The sequence below is a fragment of the Melanostigma gelatinosum genome, assembly GCF_949748355.1.
Source record: "Melanostigma gelatinosum genome assembly, chromosome: 23".
In the NCBI taxonomy this organism is placed as follows: Eukaryota; Metazoa; Chordata; class Actinopteri; order Perciformes; family Zoarcidae; genus Melanostigma; species Melanostigma gelatinosum.
The window spans coordinates 11,487,397-11,503,845 of record NC_136656.1 but is presented as its reverse complement, the minus strand read 5'-3'; the positions used below and the strand labels follow the sequence as shown (position 1 = coordinate 11,503,845).

Genomic DNA, 16,449 nt, shown 5'->3' with positions numbered 1-16,449 from the left:
CGCGATATTTTGAAACACATGGCCGCCCAGTGTTTACTTCTCGCAATGAAGTGATGAATAAAAACAGTTCAAGTCCCGAAGAAGAACGTCGTCGAATATTTCTGTGAATCATTCGTGGTCTCCGGCTTGCGGTGAACGTTTTTCACCATCGAGGAGAGAAGTGTGTATTGCCAAACTACGAGCAGGCCACAACACAGGTAGGTAGCATCAGACTGCTAGCATAGGCTAACGCTATCATGAGGTGGTTTCCGTGTTTCTGTTATGGACTAACTTAACATATTGCCTTCATTTAAGTTATATGATGGGAGCAGGGCGTGCACGGGTTTGTGATTTCATTCCTCGCGAGCGTGAATTAAGCAGAAATTACCATTAATGCTAGTTTGCACGTCACGACTAGCCACAGGTGTCAGTTGATTGTTTGCACGAGCCCGTTATTTATTCCTCTCAAGAAACGTCACGTTCACGTCTCTTAAACGGATGTGTTTGGGCTTTTGCAAACTGCGTCATATTCTGCATTGTTTTGATATGTACTCTCCATCTGCTTGTGTTATTGTCCTCACCCGCCCTGTCCCCCCCTTGCCTTCCTCTTTGCCCGCCTCTGTTTTCCAGGCTAGTCGGTGCTGTGATGTCCTCGACCCCCAGCAGACTCAAACATCCACACTGCAGGAAGAAGCACTATCCTAGCAGCACTTACCTCACCCACGTCTGACAGCCAACCACCTGACTCGAGGGATTCAATTTGGACGCCAGGTGGAGGACTTGACGGGAGAGCTTCAGAAACAAAGAAGAGATGTCTGACTCGGCTGGAAGTGGTGAAAGCGGTGGAGTGGCAGGCGCAGGGCAGGACGGCGAGCCCCCTCATCAGGCACCAGCTTCGCCCGAAGGTGACCGATTAGAGGGAGAGGTCACCTCAGAGGACGTGGTACCTTCGTCTGCCAAGCGGCCCAGAATAAGCGAGGAGGAACCGGGACTGGAGCAGGTTGCAAAGCCTGTCGGTATGCATGGAGAAACACCGGCACAGACTGGCCGACTGCAGGAAGATCCAGCCCCACCAGAACAAAGTAGAGTATATGCAGCTGCACGTATTAAATGAAATATTAGAAAGGGATAAACATGCATTCATTCAATTTAAGATTTTGGATGTCCGTCAGAGATTGTGATTCAGGATTATCTGGGAGATAAATGAGTTAACCTTCGCAAATTTACTCTCTGATGCTAGGAACAGGAGAACCACTGCAGCGTGAGGACGTAGGGGAAGAGGCGCCCGAGAGCGGGGGAGGTGAAGAAGAAGAAGAGTGCCATCAGAATGGAAATGGAGGGCATGATGCCCCCTTGGAAGAAGGAGCGACGAAACCAGAGGAGGAGCTCAACGATAACGGCTCTGCAGACATCCCCAGTGAAGGGCAGCGGTGAGTGGCAGAAGAAGTCAGGGTTATTTCTAGCCTCTCTTTCCACGTAGCTAAAAAAAAAGAAAAGTAAAGTTTCAGAAAAGTGGAATAAAGTTGTATTCACATTGATACCATCAACCATATAATAATGAGAAAAGGTTGCATTTGTGGGCCTTCAAACAAGTAAAACATGTAAAGAACGCTGCCAATCTATAAGCAACTACACCCTGTTTTCAGTTTCCTCAGCCAAAGCCAGGCAGGAGATGGTGAGTAGGTGAGCGAGGGACTTGTTCTTAACGGAATATTGTGATAATTGCACAGTTGCAGCGATTTGGACATGTGTAACTGCCTGTGTGTGTCAGATGTTACCCTGCTCCCTCTGTGTTTGTGAATATATAAATAATATTTACCACTGCCAGTCATCCCAATAGCAACATTTAGAGAGGATTTAATGGGCCGGAAAATGGTGGAATAAAGCTGTAGATGTGTGAAATGTAATTAACAACCCTCTCCACTGTGTGGTGACACTGTCTGCTTGATTTGCTTTATGCAATTTGACGCCGTGTTTTTTTTAAATATTCTGCAACAGTTTCGTCCCGGGCTAGGAATAATATTTAACTGAACTAAAATAATTCTGAGCAGAAGTACGAGTCACGGTTGTGGTTGCATTCATTCTGGTAACTTCCTGCCCTTTGCTTTAGTAAGATGGAAAATTTGTTGAGTGAAGTTCCCATTGCTGTCTGTTAAACTCGTTCACTGAAGAGTTGCCTTTCTCTCTGTCTTGCCTCCAGCCTTGGCCTAGATTTTACCCAGAACCCCCAGATGCTGACTGGTTCCTGGACTGAGTACTCCAACTTTCCAGAGAATTACCTCAAAGGCTGCAAATGGTAAATTCTTCAACAATGAACATGACACCAACCATGTGGACTAGGTTTAGAAGCTGCTAAGTATAAAACATGTATGTCGTCATTATAGAATTTATGAGTCGTCATTTGTATGATTACCGTAAAAAAAATGAGATCATTACATTTTGTGAAGCGATGCACCAGTTGATCAGCAAAAGGTTCAGCAGTTCGGCCATGACCAGTGACATGCAGATCATATTTCTCATGTTTCCATTTGTTGCCAAATTTACACGCCTGTCTCCACCGCATGATTGTTTCACATTGGCACACAGCAGCACAGACGGTAAAGTGACAGACACACACACACACACATATGTCCGTGATGTTGAAGTTTAGTTTGAGTGAAAAAGACATAAAGTTTCAATTTCAAAATAAGCAGTGGAGGCGCAACCGTAAAAACATTTGGTGCTCCCGAGCACAGCATTGCTTATAACAGAGCTAACAGCTAAAGTTAGCGTCTCTAATATTGTGTCCAGGAGCAGACATCATGTGCAGATATTAGTGTCCTCCTTTCTGTGCAAATGAAGCTGGGGGGAGACTTTCACCCCGTTTGTCATTCTCAGGCTATTGTGGGAACAATAGTGCCGACAGCACATTTGGTATAAGTGAGGCTACTAGTAACAAACTGTCTTAATCTCATGGCCAAGATAAAACCAATATGTCAATCAAGTACAATTGTGACAGTGATGCTTTTAAAATGCAATAAAAAGCACCTTCATAGATGCATAAAACAAACCTGTGTGCATGTTGTGCTCAGTTCAAACCATCTTTTTCACGTCATTCCTACTCTGCTAAACTAGGGCTCCTGATGGTTCCTGTATCCTGACCAACAGTGCAGACAATGTGCTGCGTGTGTACAACCTCCCTCCAGAGATTTACAGCTACAACTGGGACTCGCTCCCTGAGATGGTGAGCACACGGATCGCTTCATGTTTGTGTGGATGCAAGGAAACTAAAAGAGAAAGAAGGGTCATTACAACACTGTGTAGACTGAACGTTTCTGGACCTTTATGATTTACTTAAGGTTTTACCTCGATAGAATTAACCAACATTTTGAAATATAATTGAAACAGTTTCTCTAGTGCCTCAACGTTTAGTTCCAGTTCATGTTATTTAACAAACACGCAGAGAACACAGTCTACTTATTTAGTTTTACTGACCACAGTACATCAATGAAAATTCACACATCATTAGTGTGACTGAAATGGAGTTAATAGCAATATGAAATAAATATGAGAGAGGGAACGATGACATATTTAACTTCTCAACATATTTATATACACTTGCATACTAAAATATATTTGATTACAGATTTAATTTATTGTATTTGCCGTGGAATCGAATTGAGTATCGAGAATCTAAGAATTTCACTGGTGTTGGTTTTGACTCTTTTGTTATTGTGACATCCCTGTTCTGCACCACTGTAGATGTTCTTTAATCACGTTGATGAGATATTTCACATGTCTTTTAAACGGTCTACATTTCCAGTCATCGACCTGTCGTGTGTTGTACAAAGGCTGACGGTGTGTTGTGTCACAATAAACTAAGAAGAAACATGTAACGCAGCCGTTTAAGAAGATCACTTAAGATCTAACGGAACAGGAAAGACATTCTGTCCTTTAGGTTTTAGGAAATGTGAAGTGGCGAGCCAGTCTCTTAATTGTATTACAGGCTGTTACATTTGGATCACTGAACAAAAATAATTGAAATATAATCTATTTCCCCCCCATTAGAGATCTCTCACCGCTTGTTAAAAAGGGCAGAAAACTGAGCTTTTATTGCTTCATGTCTCACACGCTGACGCTGGCTTTTGAATGTTACTACGAGGAAAAGCCGTTGTAGCCACCTGTTCAGTACCAGCATCAGAACTGATCCCATCGGTCTTCACAGTTTGATTACTGTGTGAGTGTGTTTCAGTCTTTACGTTCCTGATGGGTTTCTTTCCTTTCTTTCATTCTGTGGCAGAGTCCAGTGTTGAGGATGGCAGAGGGAGACACCATCTACGACTACTGCTGGTACCCCAAGATGAACTCTCTGGACGCGGACACATGCTTGTGAGTGCAACTAGACCTCTGCCAGAGCGTGCGCTGATGCGCCGCTCTTAGCAGCTGGATAGATGAGACATTTAAAGTTCACTTCGAAGGTCGACCTGTCAGACGGTGAAGGATGGATTCACGGAAAAGGCACGATGTTGTTTATCGAGGCCGGTGTCAGTCAGTGATTGGTGTTTTTAATCTAGATCTTGGACGGTTCGAGTCGGACGCCGTGTGTTTGTTTCTCCGGTTCGCTTGAGCCTGTCTAACAGACTATCCGAACAGACAGGATATTGTTGTACGCTTTGTGACTCATCCTTCGATCGCCGTGGTATTTACGCTCGTTGTGGGAGCCGGCTGCCACCGTGGAGATGGCTGTAAAAGCGTTCTGATGTCTCTCATTATGAGTGAGGAGTTGGCCTTCGTATTGTCTGCCTCGGCCTCTGCCGCAATGTGCTCGGCTGTTTGAGGCCCACAGTGCTTTTCAGCATGATTCATCCCACTAACGGCTCTCCCGGGTCCTAAACACCTAACGGGCCTCATGATTCTCTGACTTGGGGCATCTCTTTTCATCTAATTTTGTGTGTGTGTGTGTGTGTGTGTGTGCGTGTTGAAAAGTGGTAATTGTGACATCACGGCAAACACAAGTAACGCCCTGCCATCACTGTGGAGATTGCATGCCGTCCGTGTTGAGAGGTGGGGCAGTGCTAACAAGCTGAGGTCAAGTTGCTAATGTTTTTTTTACTGTGTATACCCCTCCGCCCCCACTTCTCACCGTCCTCCAGTCAGTGCCTCCACCCTCCGAAACATCCCCCTGATCAAGGTCCAGCTTTGGCACCGCTCCACCCCTACACCAGACAGCCTTCACTGTGTAATAGGAGGGGGGGCTGTGGTCAGGAGCTGTATGTCCAAAGAGGAGAGTTGTGTAAACAGCAAAATCATCTACAAACGTGTGTGTATCTGCCAAAGGCCTGCCTGTCCACGAGGCTGAGGATTGCCAGCTGGAGCTGACAGACGTCATTCTTCATCTTCTTCAGATCACTGCCACTTCTCACAGGGGAGCTCCTGCAGGGCACGGCTAGGTGGTCGGACAAGCTCCGAGTGGATTGTTAAGGGCGACGCAGATCAGTGGAAGATTTAAAGCAAACCTGTTTTTTCGAGGGCCTCTTCTGTCCGTCCCCCCCGTCCTCTTTCCCCCCCCCCCCTTCCCCTCGCCCTCTTTTCACATCTCCCATTTAGTTTCTCCCCCTGTGCTCTTGAACTTCTGTCTGCCAAAAGCCGTGTGTTGTTGATGCCCCTCCTGTAGAGAGGGAATAAGGGCCCCTGTTATGGCTCGGTTAAGTTGCACTGAGTTCTGGGCATTGCTCCAAGCTAGCAGCAGTCTAGCGTTATAATTGGGCATTTCCCTGCTCTGGAATAAAGCTGCGGCGCAGAGGGGCCATAACGGAACTCTGCAGCAGTGGTAGGGGCTAATTTCCTTTTGTCTCATTGAGCCGCAGCGATGCCTCGCCATTTGTTCAGCGCCCAGTAATTAGAGTTAAAAAGGCACGGCTCACTCTTTGGCCCCGATTTGAATCAATAAGAATGGGCTGTGGTCTTGTCTCCGTAATGAGGCATAGCGCAATGATGTATCTGTTTTGATGCATTGATACATTCAGGTGGAGGCGGTGCAGTAGAGGTTAGAAAATGAGTCAAACAAGATGTTCTGTGGTCATAAATAATGTACCTTTCAAAAGAATCTCAGCAGCTTGTTTCATTTGACTCTGGTTTGTATCCTGTGAGATGATTGTACAACTCTATTTGATACCACTCGGTACTGTTACAGTCAAATACTGATGTGTCACCGTGTTCCATCGCTGCTCATAAAATATCTTCTTGCATCAATCACTCTATTCCCTGCCTTGTCTTCGAGTCCTTTTCCAACACGTCTCAATAGCTCACTCTCTCTCTCTCTCTCTCCTCTTCCGCAGTCTCGCCAGCAGTAGCCGAGACAACCCAGTCCACGTGTGGGACGCGTTCTACGGGGAGGTGCGAGCCAGTTTCCGACCCTACAATCACCTGGACGAGCTGACGGCAGCCCACTCCCTCTGCTTCTCGCCCGACGGCACGCAGCTCTACTGCGGCTTTGACAAAATGGTCAGGGTCTTCTACACCGACCGCCCTGGAAGAGACTGCGAGGAGCGGCCCACCGTAGGTCGGTTATCGAGCGCTTATTAGCTACTAACCACAAATCACATGTAGACTTCACAGTACACGGTTAAATCTTACTGATATGTTAATTGTGGTTGCCTTCCATCAAACGTTAACAGCCATTTAAACCAGGTTGATGTATTGTGGGCTCTCACATTATGTATTGATTTAAAGGCGGGGACTGTTTTGAAAACTCTCGCTGTTGTTCAAGGGCGCTTACTTTGAGGGTGAAGAATAAATCAAATCAAAAGATTTGCATTCGCCTGCTAAGATCTCCGAAAGTCAAACCCACAAGACAAACAATGAGGAAGCAGGGTGGATGTGGAAAAGAAGATGTGATGTCTGTGGTTTCCTTTATTGAAAAAGTTGCTGTTTGACAGCTGGCTGTCGCATCCAACGGGCTGCAGTCTCCTTGAACAAATCAACAAGGACAGTTTTTATCATGCGCCTCTGACTAGAAATAAAGAGAACTAAATGTTTACTGTGACGACTTCCTGATCTCTGTCACACACTTCAAACAAGCGTCAGCTCGTCTTTTGTAAGTGAAGTGATCTGAGCCGGTGTCTGCCTTGTAAGTTAACGGGCTGAAGTCTTGTAAACCACCAAAATGATCCTTGAAAATGTCAACGGATAGCTTTTATTTTTCAACTCCAAAGTTTGAGTCTTCATGTCCTTGACGATTTATTTGATTGATGACATAAAGTTTATTTTCAGATGGCAAAAAACAAACCTGATAACAAATGCAAAATGCCTGGAATCAGGTTTTATATTGCTGCCAACTCACCATCTTGCTCTGATAGATTATTGCTGTCTATGTTGTCTTCCTATTTGACTCCATCGGCTTGGCCTGATAATTAATCACTGCAGAAAAGTATCGATACGTGAGGACTGTGCCAGCCGCTCGCCTCGGCCACTTTGTGCAGAAAAACTAAGAGCCGTTTTTAAAGAGTCAACTTTTGAGTGTAAGCGATTGGGAGCTGTGTCTTTCTTGTGAACCTTTTTAAAAAGGCTGACCTGCCAAATGTCCCTCTGTTGCCCTCACACTGCAGTGAAGAAGCAGGGCCAAAATGGCATCATCTCCTGCTTTGGCTTCAGCCCCTGCCAGTCTGTTTACGCCTGTGGCTCTTACTCCCGCTGCGCCGGCCTCTACTCCTGCCAAGACGGCTCCCTGCTGGCTCTGCTGCCGACCCGCCACCACGGAGGCCTCACCCATCTGCTCTTCTCCCCCGACGGCAACTACCTGTACACCGGCGGGCGCAAGGTGAGCACAAGCACACGCGCGCACTTGGCATTGCAGCAGCATGCAGACTGGAGACCTGAGACTAACACTCTGCTCTGTTGACACCGTCTGGAGCTGGGGTCTCAAACTCCCGCCCCGCGGGCCGAATCCGGCCCACCACGTCAATTTATGTGGCCCGCGAATCCGCCAGCAAAAAAAAAAAGTTTAAAAATCTTTTTTTTTTTCCTTTTTAAGTTAGACTAATAATAATAACAATATCTCCATCGTCGAAATTATGAGATAGAAAGTCGAAGTTATTAGATAGAAAGTCATAACTATGATAGACAGTCAAAATGATGAGATTGAAAATCCAAGCTATGAGATTGAAAGTCCAAATGATGAAATACTTCAAGAGTTAGAAGCAGCTCTTTGGCTGGTTACTGTACATTTAACATGTAAATGTATTGTGAGCACATTGAAGACTACTTTAAACTGTGAATGCAGAGAGTTATTTAACAATATGTTACGAGTAGTTACATTTACAACCGGCCCTTTGCGGGCGACCATGATGCTGATGTGGCCCGGAGTGAAAATGAGTTTGAGAGCCCTGGTCTGGAGGCTTCTCCAGGTATGACGTCGCACAAATTGTCCTGAATGATTTATTGACAACTGGCAATGTGGAGACGCCATAGCTATCAACCTCTGTGTGAGTCAGTGCCTTCCGTTCACTCCTGTTCCCGCATGTCACCCTGTTCAGATTGAATGTGCACTCGTTAAGCATTCCAGTCTACAAAGTTATTATGTTGCTGCCAGGTAATTCATCTACAATTCAGCAACGCGGTCAGGAGCACAGGCTTTTTGTTAGAATTTTTCAAATCAAAAATATTACCTGTGATATCCCGTGTGTGTGTGTGTGTGTGTGTGTGTGTGTGTAGGATCCAGAGATCCTGTGCTGGGACCTAAGAGAGCCGGGCGAGGTCGTGTTTTCATTCAAGAGAAACGTGGCCACCAACCAACGCATCTACTTTGATCTGGACCAGTAAGTTTACTTCACTAACTAGAACTCTAATCAGTGATGTGTTCGTGAGCGATGCTGCACTCAAGACACATCACGTATTAATATGAGCATCTAGTTTCCCTGCACAAACTTTCACATGGCTGAGAAATCTGGTCCTTTATGTTGATTGTGTACAAATGCTTTTGTTGTTGTTGTGTAAAGGTCGGGCAGGTACCTGCTCAGTGGCGACACAGAGAGAGTGGTGTCGGTATGGGACACCCAGACAGCGCCTCCTGATGGTACCGAGGAGCTACTGCAACCTCAGCTCAGGTTCCAGGCCCATTGGGACTGCACCAACGGCATCAGGTATGATTGCTAGAAGAAAGAAATCTGACCTATTCCATTGGCTGATGAAGCACAATGCCACTGTGTACTTCCTGTTTCAGGTTCAATAATGATGGGACATGTTGAGGCAATCCATCAATCATAGATACGCTGTGAATTTGGAGTTTAGCACCTTTTTAAATAGGCTGTCAAACATAGTACTAGTAGAGTATGTGAGTTTTATGTGGCCTGCCCCCGGTTCTAAACAGAGAGGAGCGACGGAACACAACTCATCTCTTTAGTTCAGCCGTGCTTTCTCTTCATGGTTCTTAATATAACGTTCAAATCTGCGTTGGCAAGAATATAATTGGACTTCGATACAAACAGGCAACTGTGTAGAGGAGGGAGAAAGTAAGCAATCAGCAAATGTTGGTCCATCAATCATGTTCAGTGGCTGCGTTGCTGTTATTGTTTTGGTCCCCCAATTATCATTCAAAACAAATCGTGTGAAATATTTCAGATAAGAGAAGAAACATCGGTGTTTGAGTTCTAATATTCCTCAGCGGTACCGCTGCTTTGTGAGAACGGGGAGCAGTGACCACGGCTTCCTGCTCTGTATTCTGTGTAGAAGAGATGAAGTATCTGTGAATGTTCTGTTATTATGTATAGAATGTGGACGTCAATTAATTCAGTTGTTTTAGGACTGTGAAATGCATCACTTAGTTCCTCGTGGTGTTTACATGTAAATGTGCTTTAAATGCATAAGTGCTGCAGGGAAAAATAGCAGAAATATCAGTTTTCTTGAATACATTTATTTGCACATCCTCATTTTCGTTTTCTTCCTCATCCTGCATCTTCTCCGTCCACAGTATTCATCCCTTCATGCCACTGTTGGCAACATCCAGCGGGCAACGGCAGTTCCCGTCGCCCGGCGAGAGTGAGGGCGACTCGGCCTCTGAGGGCGAGGGAGGTGACGCTGTGGTGTCTCCTCAGGAGACCCGACAGGACAACGCCCTGAGCCTGTGGTGGGCCGGGCCGCTCGGCCCCGCCGCCGCCGCCGAGGCGAGCCTGGAGCCGATCACTGAGGTGGTGGAGGCCTGAAGCCCTGCTAGCTCAGCCAGCTGACACAAATTGAGTTACACCTGCCATGTGATTCATTTTGGGAACACTTTCTATGGCTAAAGCTAATTATGAGTCTTTTTGCTGTCAGCAACATGAAGTCCTGGGGTGGGAAAGCATTTCTGGATAATTTTTAAACATCTGCTTGCCGTAAATATTTACAGTCCAAGTAACTTTCTGAGATTGAGTCTTAACATATCTGCAAGTTTGCAACATTTACTGACACACTTGCAGAGATCAAATTACAGGATCAGTGCTGAACAGATTTACAGGCTTCTGTGTATGAACACTTCATTGTTGTAAACATGAATTGGAACTATATGCTAAGACTGAGCAATGCTAAACGGTTGAGACAACATGTGTCGTGCAGAGTAATTGGATTGGACATCTCTCAATTTAGTTATTTAATTAGCGGAAAAACATTTGTTTCCATATAATGAATCTTTAGCGAACCCTTTTTTTCACGGTGGATGTCCTTCTTCCCTGATTTGTAAGCATTGTGAGGGCCTGGCGTGAAGCAGCCCAGTGTCTGTCTACTGACTAGTGTCTTTAGGAGTGATTGTTTACGTATGTGTGGCTGTGACGCTGCCCCGGAGATCCCTAACTGCTATCGGTCCATTCAGTGCCATTTGTTCTTGAGCTTTGCTTTTGTAAACTGATGGGATCTTCCGGTTTTACCTTCCTTTTTTTTAACTATTAGACGCACCAGGTGTCGTGTCGCTCTGTGCATGCCCACAAATGTATATTTTTGTAAAGCCGTGATCATTCTTACTTTTCGAATGTATAACTGTGTAAGCAGCTAGCTTGATTACTGTAACCTCATAGCAATCTGTGAAAGTATGTAATTAGTAGTGGGTGGAAAAAGGAGTTGTTTTTTCTACAGATTGGGCTACATTTGTACCTGTGTGAGTGGTGATGTGGCAGCACAACACATATAATTGCATTAATGTTGTACTGCAGTGGTTTGGTCAATGCTGATGTTGCCGTCAGTGGGGTGTGCTTTGCTTTAGGTTCTTTTAACAGGTAGATCAGAGGAAGCACAGCATGATCCAACTAAAGCCTTGCACCTGTGACGCTGAGGAATCGATCAATTTTGAATCCTCTGCTGATCCAGGTGTCACTCCTTGAACTCAAATGTGTTGCCAAGCAATAGCAGCTATGATTATGTAGCTGCTATTAAACAATACTACACAGATTTTCTTTGCCACGAAGCTTTAGGAACCGTGTTGGCCTCGACCGTGTGACATGCGTCTCTAGATGGATGGCTGCGTCTGCTGCAGGTGTCTTTCTGGTGATTTTAGTCAAGCTGCAGTGAATTAAAAGCATATCTCTTCACACGTTCTCTTGTTTGTTTTTTGTCCTTTCTGTTGAAAGCAGTTCAGAGTTGGCTGCCCTGTAATGAATCCCCATTGGATGCAAGACGATGCTCTACTCGAGTCAAGAGGCAGCTCTTAAAAGCTAAAGGGACTATTTGCTTTCGCTTATGAGATGGAAACTATTCATAGCTTTCACCTTCCCCACACACACTTGTTTGATTGTCTGAAACCACAGGGGCAGAGAGCCAAGTTGGAGAGCTGCACTGCTGTGTTGTGCAGGTTGCTTAGCGACCGCCTCCGCCTTGGGAGAGGAAAGCAGATAGAAAGATGGAGAGAGCGAATAGTGGGTTCAGAGAGAGAGAGAGAGAGGAAATAGCCAAATGCATGTCATAAATAATCCAGTGGGTTCGTGATTGCGACTGGTTTGTGATGGTCTGGCCTCTGATCTCAACCCCACCAGAGAGTGAAGTGTGTGGTGATGGAGTAGAACCAGGAAGTGATTATGGCACTGAGTGAAGTCGATCTATGGCCACTTCCTTTGGGCTTGATGTTTACTGTCATGTAATGATGTCAGCTGTACTGTATCCTATCTAGTCAATGTAACTTCCTCGTGATCAATTATAGATAATGATCAACTATGCACTTCCCCATAGCTCCACAGACCGCTTAACTCGTTCTTACTTTACGTGTCACTCTCGCCACTCTGACTTTGGTGAACGCAGCAGCAGGTTGTGATAATAAACCCGCCGCATGCTACTTTCCCAGCACGAAACAAACAATGGGCGCGATTAGCTGGTGAACACAGCGGAGCATTTAGCAGCTAACAAAGACGCTGTATTTAAGCAAAACCAAGTTAAAACGAGAGTCAGTGTTGGACATAAATGTCGCTCTGTAACATGTTTGCCGTTGTATAAGGTCATGTCAATGTTTACAGCTTATCGTGGATAAAAATATCAATCAATGCAGCTTTAGTAGTTCATTAAAAACGTTTCATGAGCCTTATGTAGCGGGTCCTCTTCACGGAGTCCGCCATGTTGACCCGCCATGTTTCTACAGTAGCCCAGAGCGGACAAATCAAAGCCTGGCTCCAGAGAGGGCCTTTTGCACTTTACCTGAAGGCCATCTTCGTTCTCTATACGTTTGAAAAGGGAGGGGTATTCAGTTGGTTGCAATCTGCAGCGTCAGCACTAGATGCTGTAACAAAGTGTGGAGAAGGCGTGTTATTGTCCTGATAAATAAAATCTGGGCATTCTTCGAGTCGGTGCTACCAGCTCTAATCAGATTCCTTGCCTCAAAGCTTGCATTTTATTTTTGCCATGATCTTTAGTCCACTATTTTATAATTTAAGCAGGTTTTTTTTGCCACAAAGTTGGTTGAATCTCATGACAAAACACGACAGGAAATAGTGCATAAACCAGCTTGTTTAAGCACTATTCCTCTTGTTACATTCAGCTTGTCAAATCATTCCCCCCCCCCCCCCAGGCTAAAACCGCAAGGATCGCATTATCTAATGATTCATTGGAGTCCACCTTGCCAACAATGACATTCTAGAGATTGCATTGGACGTTGTTATTTCTTAAAACATCCGTCGACACACTTTGTTTGTATAGAAAATGGTATCTGCGCTGCCTTCAGGCCAAGCCTTGCTGTCACGCAGACGACAGCGAAGCCATTATCTTCATCCCAAGGTGGCTGCAGTGTAGCCTTCCCACTTGTGCAGTTAATGAGCCAATCCACATCAAGTGTTCTGTGTTTCTGTGTTCTCTGCATCCATTTATGTCGCATCCTGAGTGAGTCTCCATGGCCTCGCATAAGTGCCTTCCATTAGACAGGCGTGCACACACAAACTTAACAGTCCCCGGCGCTCATCGCCAGGAGAGCGCGCGGAATAGTAAGTAATGGGATCTTGATATTAAGAAAGACATTTGAAAACAATTATTCAAATGGCTGTCTGCCTGTTGAATCTCCTAATCCCACAGTGAAGCACTCAAGCAAACACTCAGCGGGCGTGACCCCGACGAATTAGCATGGCGGGAAAGAGGAACGCCGCTCTGAAGCCGGAGATGCTAAAAATGTCTCGACTGCTCTCTGGTTTGTCACTCCCCCTTCCCTCTTCCCTCAAGCCTCTTCCCTTTGAAAAGGGAAGAGGCTTTTAAGAATACGAAGCAGAGCGAACGGATTTCGACGCAGCTTTTTAAAGGTTGTCATTCGTGGCATTTTCTCAAAATGTCAAAGGGACGACTCCTTTATCTCCGAGAGACTTTGAATGTGTTTGGCAGGCGCTTAGCACTCTGACCGGGCTCTGACACGCCGGCGGAGTAGAGATGTTCCATCCAGTTTTCTTCAGACGTAATAGGTTGTGTGCTGCATGTACACAGCCAACTTGAAGTGTTAATCGTGCAGATCTCAACCTGATCACACTTGTGCTGCTGTGGGACACGATGTCCCGTTAATGAATCTTTGATTCATGACACTCCAACAGAGAAACATTTCAGTGCCTTGTCGAACCCATGCGTTCTCTGGCTGTGAGTAATGAAGGGGCCCCAGGCTGTTTATATTTATATCACTTCCTCATTCGTCCTGGTCATCGGCCTGTTTGTGACACCAAAAGAAGGAAGGACTCTCTTCCAGTGTTGTCTCCTGAGAACCCCAGTCTTCATGATTTTTAGTGCCTAACAGTGATGGAAAGTAACTCCTCAAGTATTGCACTTAAGCTGTAGAGGTTTTTGTACTTTACGTTGTATTTGCTTTATAAATAATATACTTTTTACTGCCCTGCATTTGCTAGACTGCTATAGTTACACTTCTCATATTCAGATTCTACTACGGCTTGGTCTATTACTCGATACCTTTTTAAGGTGTTGACCGAAATAACCCAGTAATAACTAGTGTCAAAACTCCACTCAAAAAAATACCTGTATTTGATACTTCTTGGAACCAGATCTAGAAAGAAAAAAAAGACTATTTGTGTGGCTTTGTTTGCCAATCACCGCAAGCGACCTTTGATTTAATGCGACGTGAGGTTGGCCCACTACCCCAGCAGCTGCAACACATTCAGCCTGTGGTTTGGGGAATTCGAGCGTGGCGTATTTGACGGTTGGCAGTTCAGCTTACCGGGAAGCCTCTTAATTGTTTGAAAGTGTGGCTACACACTACACGCCGGTATCTGGTGGTGGTGGTGGCATAGTACGCAACTAGGCCCGTAGATTGTACATGAAAAACCATGGAATTGGCTTTACTTTAAAAAATACGATGCACATTTACAGATCAAACTCTCCAACAGTACAGCTTAGTTAGAATTCATCGCGTAATATTGTCGCCGTGCAAGCGAGACATTTTGAAGAGACATTCGTGGTGCCCAGAGGATGAATCCTTCCGACTGATGATCCTTTTCCTCAGCGCCGCCATGCTGCAGACATTGTTGTCCTTTGCATTTCTCCCAGTGTCAGGCTACATTCCTACCTGCAGATGATCAATGACTTTCTCCTGTTAACACTAGTTTGGGTAGAAATCCCCAAATAGTGAATGTCTTCATGAGGATGTATCAGAAATGAAACCCCTTATTGCTCTCAGTCAGGAGTCTGATATCATTTTCACAAAGCCACATTCTCTGCTCATTATAGACGGACCAGTCTGAAGTTCGGATGACTTGAGGTTTTTTCCTTCCAAAGCTTGATTCTGCAGGGATATTTTTACAAGTCCCAACCGACCCATTTCATCAGCCGCCAAAATAGCCGCATTCCTATGAATACATCGGAATCCATTTCCATTCCGAGGGGCGGCGGCGGCGGTGTTCTCTGGTTTACATTAGATGTGAAAATAATTGGCACCTGTATTTCCCGCACATGCTCTGGAGCCGCGGGAGAAGCACGGCACCGCGAGGTTTCATTTCACTCCGGAGTCTGATCCCCTTATTCACTCCAGATGTGGAGGCACGCACGCGGATATCTATCTGAAATAGCTGGGAAGATGAATACAGAGTAAAGACGTGTCGTATCATCACATCCCACTGTCGCTGACAGGTACAAAACGAGTAGCTCTGCATTGATATTTCCCTCACGGATATGTAAGCCCGGAATATCAACTTTCAGATACGCACTCGCATGTGTGCCTCTTACCGTCCCTCTATCCTTCACCTCATCCTCTTCTCATCAGCTCATCCTCTCCCAATCTCCTCTTCCTGCTCTCCACACACACACCCTCTGGTGATCCCTGTAGCTAGTTATCATGAGGGTGAGCCTTTTGAAGTACATAAAGCATCCAGTATCCCGGCCGGCCCCTGGCAGATTGGATGTGATCTTGGCGGTTTAGTGGGGTGTGTGATGCCCAGGGAGAGTAATTGCTGGTGTAATTGCACTCTGGGGAAAGGTAGAGCAGTAAAGCCTAAATTCATTCTCCTACCGTGCCCTCAGGCTGCGTGGACAACGCTTGTCCCAGCTCCTAGCAGTTCTTCACCTTTTCCACAGCCGCCCTCCCTCATTCCGCTTCCTGCAGCGGTTGAGAAGGTTAGAGGAGGAGCAGTGTCCAGGGGGGGGGGGGGGGGGAGCAGGTGGATCAGTGGGCCGGGTCAGAGGAGCCTCGCTCGGGGGCCGAGGAGACAGATGGAGGAGGAGATTAGGAGGAGCGAGGAGGCGCCCTGTTGATGAACCGAAAGGGGAGGCGGAGGAGGGGGAAGCCGAAGTCCAAGTGTGGAAAGATTTGTGTGTTCTTGCATCAAATGGCCTCATGAAGATTGGAAGATGAGAAAAATCCTCCCAGGTCGACACGCTGTGGGTGGCCTGCACTTCATAAGGGGATCGTTTCATGTCAAGATTCAGGGATGGAAGTTATTATTCGGGTTAAAGGTCCAGTGTGTCGGATTCAGTGGCATCTAGCGGTGAGGTTGCACATTGCAACCGACTGAACACCCCTCCCTTTCCGAGTGTGTTTGAGAACTACGGTGGCCTTAGTTAACATAA

The 16,449-nt window shown here is 45.9% G+C and overlaps 1 protein-coding gene across 1 annotated transcript; it reads left to right on the top strand.

Moving 5' to 3' along the window:
• The first annotated feature begins 30 nt into the window (after positions 1-30).
• wrap53 (WD repeat containing, antisense to TP53) lies at positions 31-11,510 on the top strand. The gene is made up of 11 exons (XM_079295763.1): positions 31-197; positions 610-1,061; positions 1,220-1,409; positions 2,180-2,275; positions 3,094-3,202; positions 4,259-4,347; positions 6,297-6,520; positions 7,566-7,777; positions 8,671-8,774; positions 8,955-9,098; positions 9,926-11,510. The coding sequence occupies exons 2-11, from the start codon at positions 791-793 to the stop codon at positions 10,155-10,157; spliced, it is 1,671 nt and encodes a 556-aa protein (XP_079151889.1). The 5' UTR covers positions 31-197; positions 610-790; the 3' UTR covers positions 10,158-11,510.
• Positions 11,511-16,449: the final 4,939 nt, after the last annotated feature.

Excerpts from the sequence above, each read along its gene's own strand:
- wrap53 (XM_079295763.1), top strand. The coding sequence starts at position 791 with ATGTCTGACTCGGCTGGAAGTGGTGAAAGCGGTGGAGTGGCAGGCGCA. Across the intron at positions 3,203-4,258 it reads GGGACTCGCTCCCTGAGATG|AGTCCAGTGTTGAGGATGGC; the intron begins GTGAGCACACGG and ends ATTCTGTGGCAG. Across the intron at positions 9,099-9,925 it reads GACTGCACCAACGGCATCAG|TATTCATCCCTTCATGCCAC; the intron begins GTATGATTGCTA and ends CTCCGTCCACAG.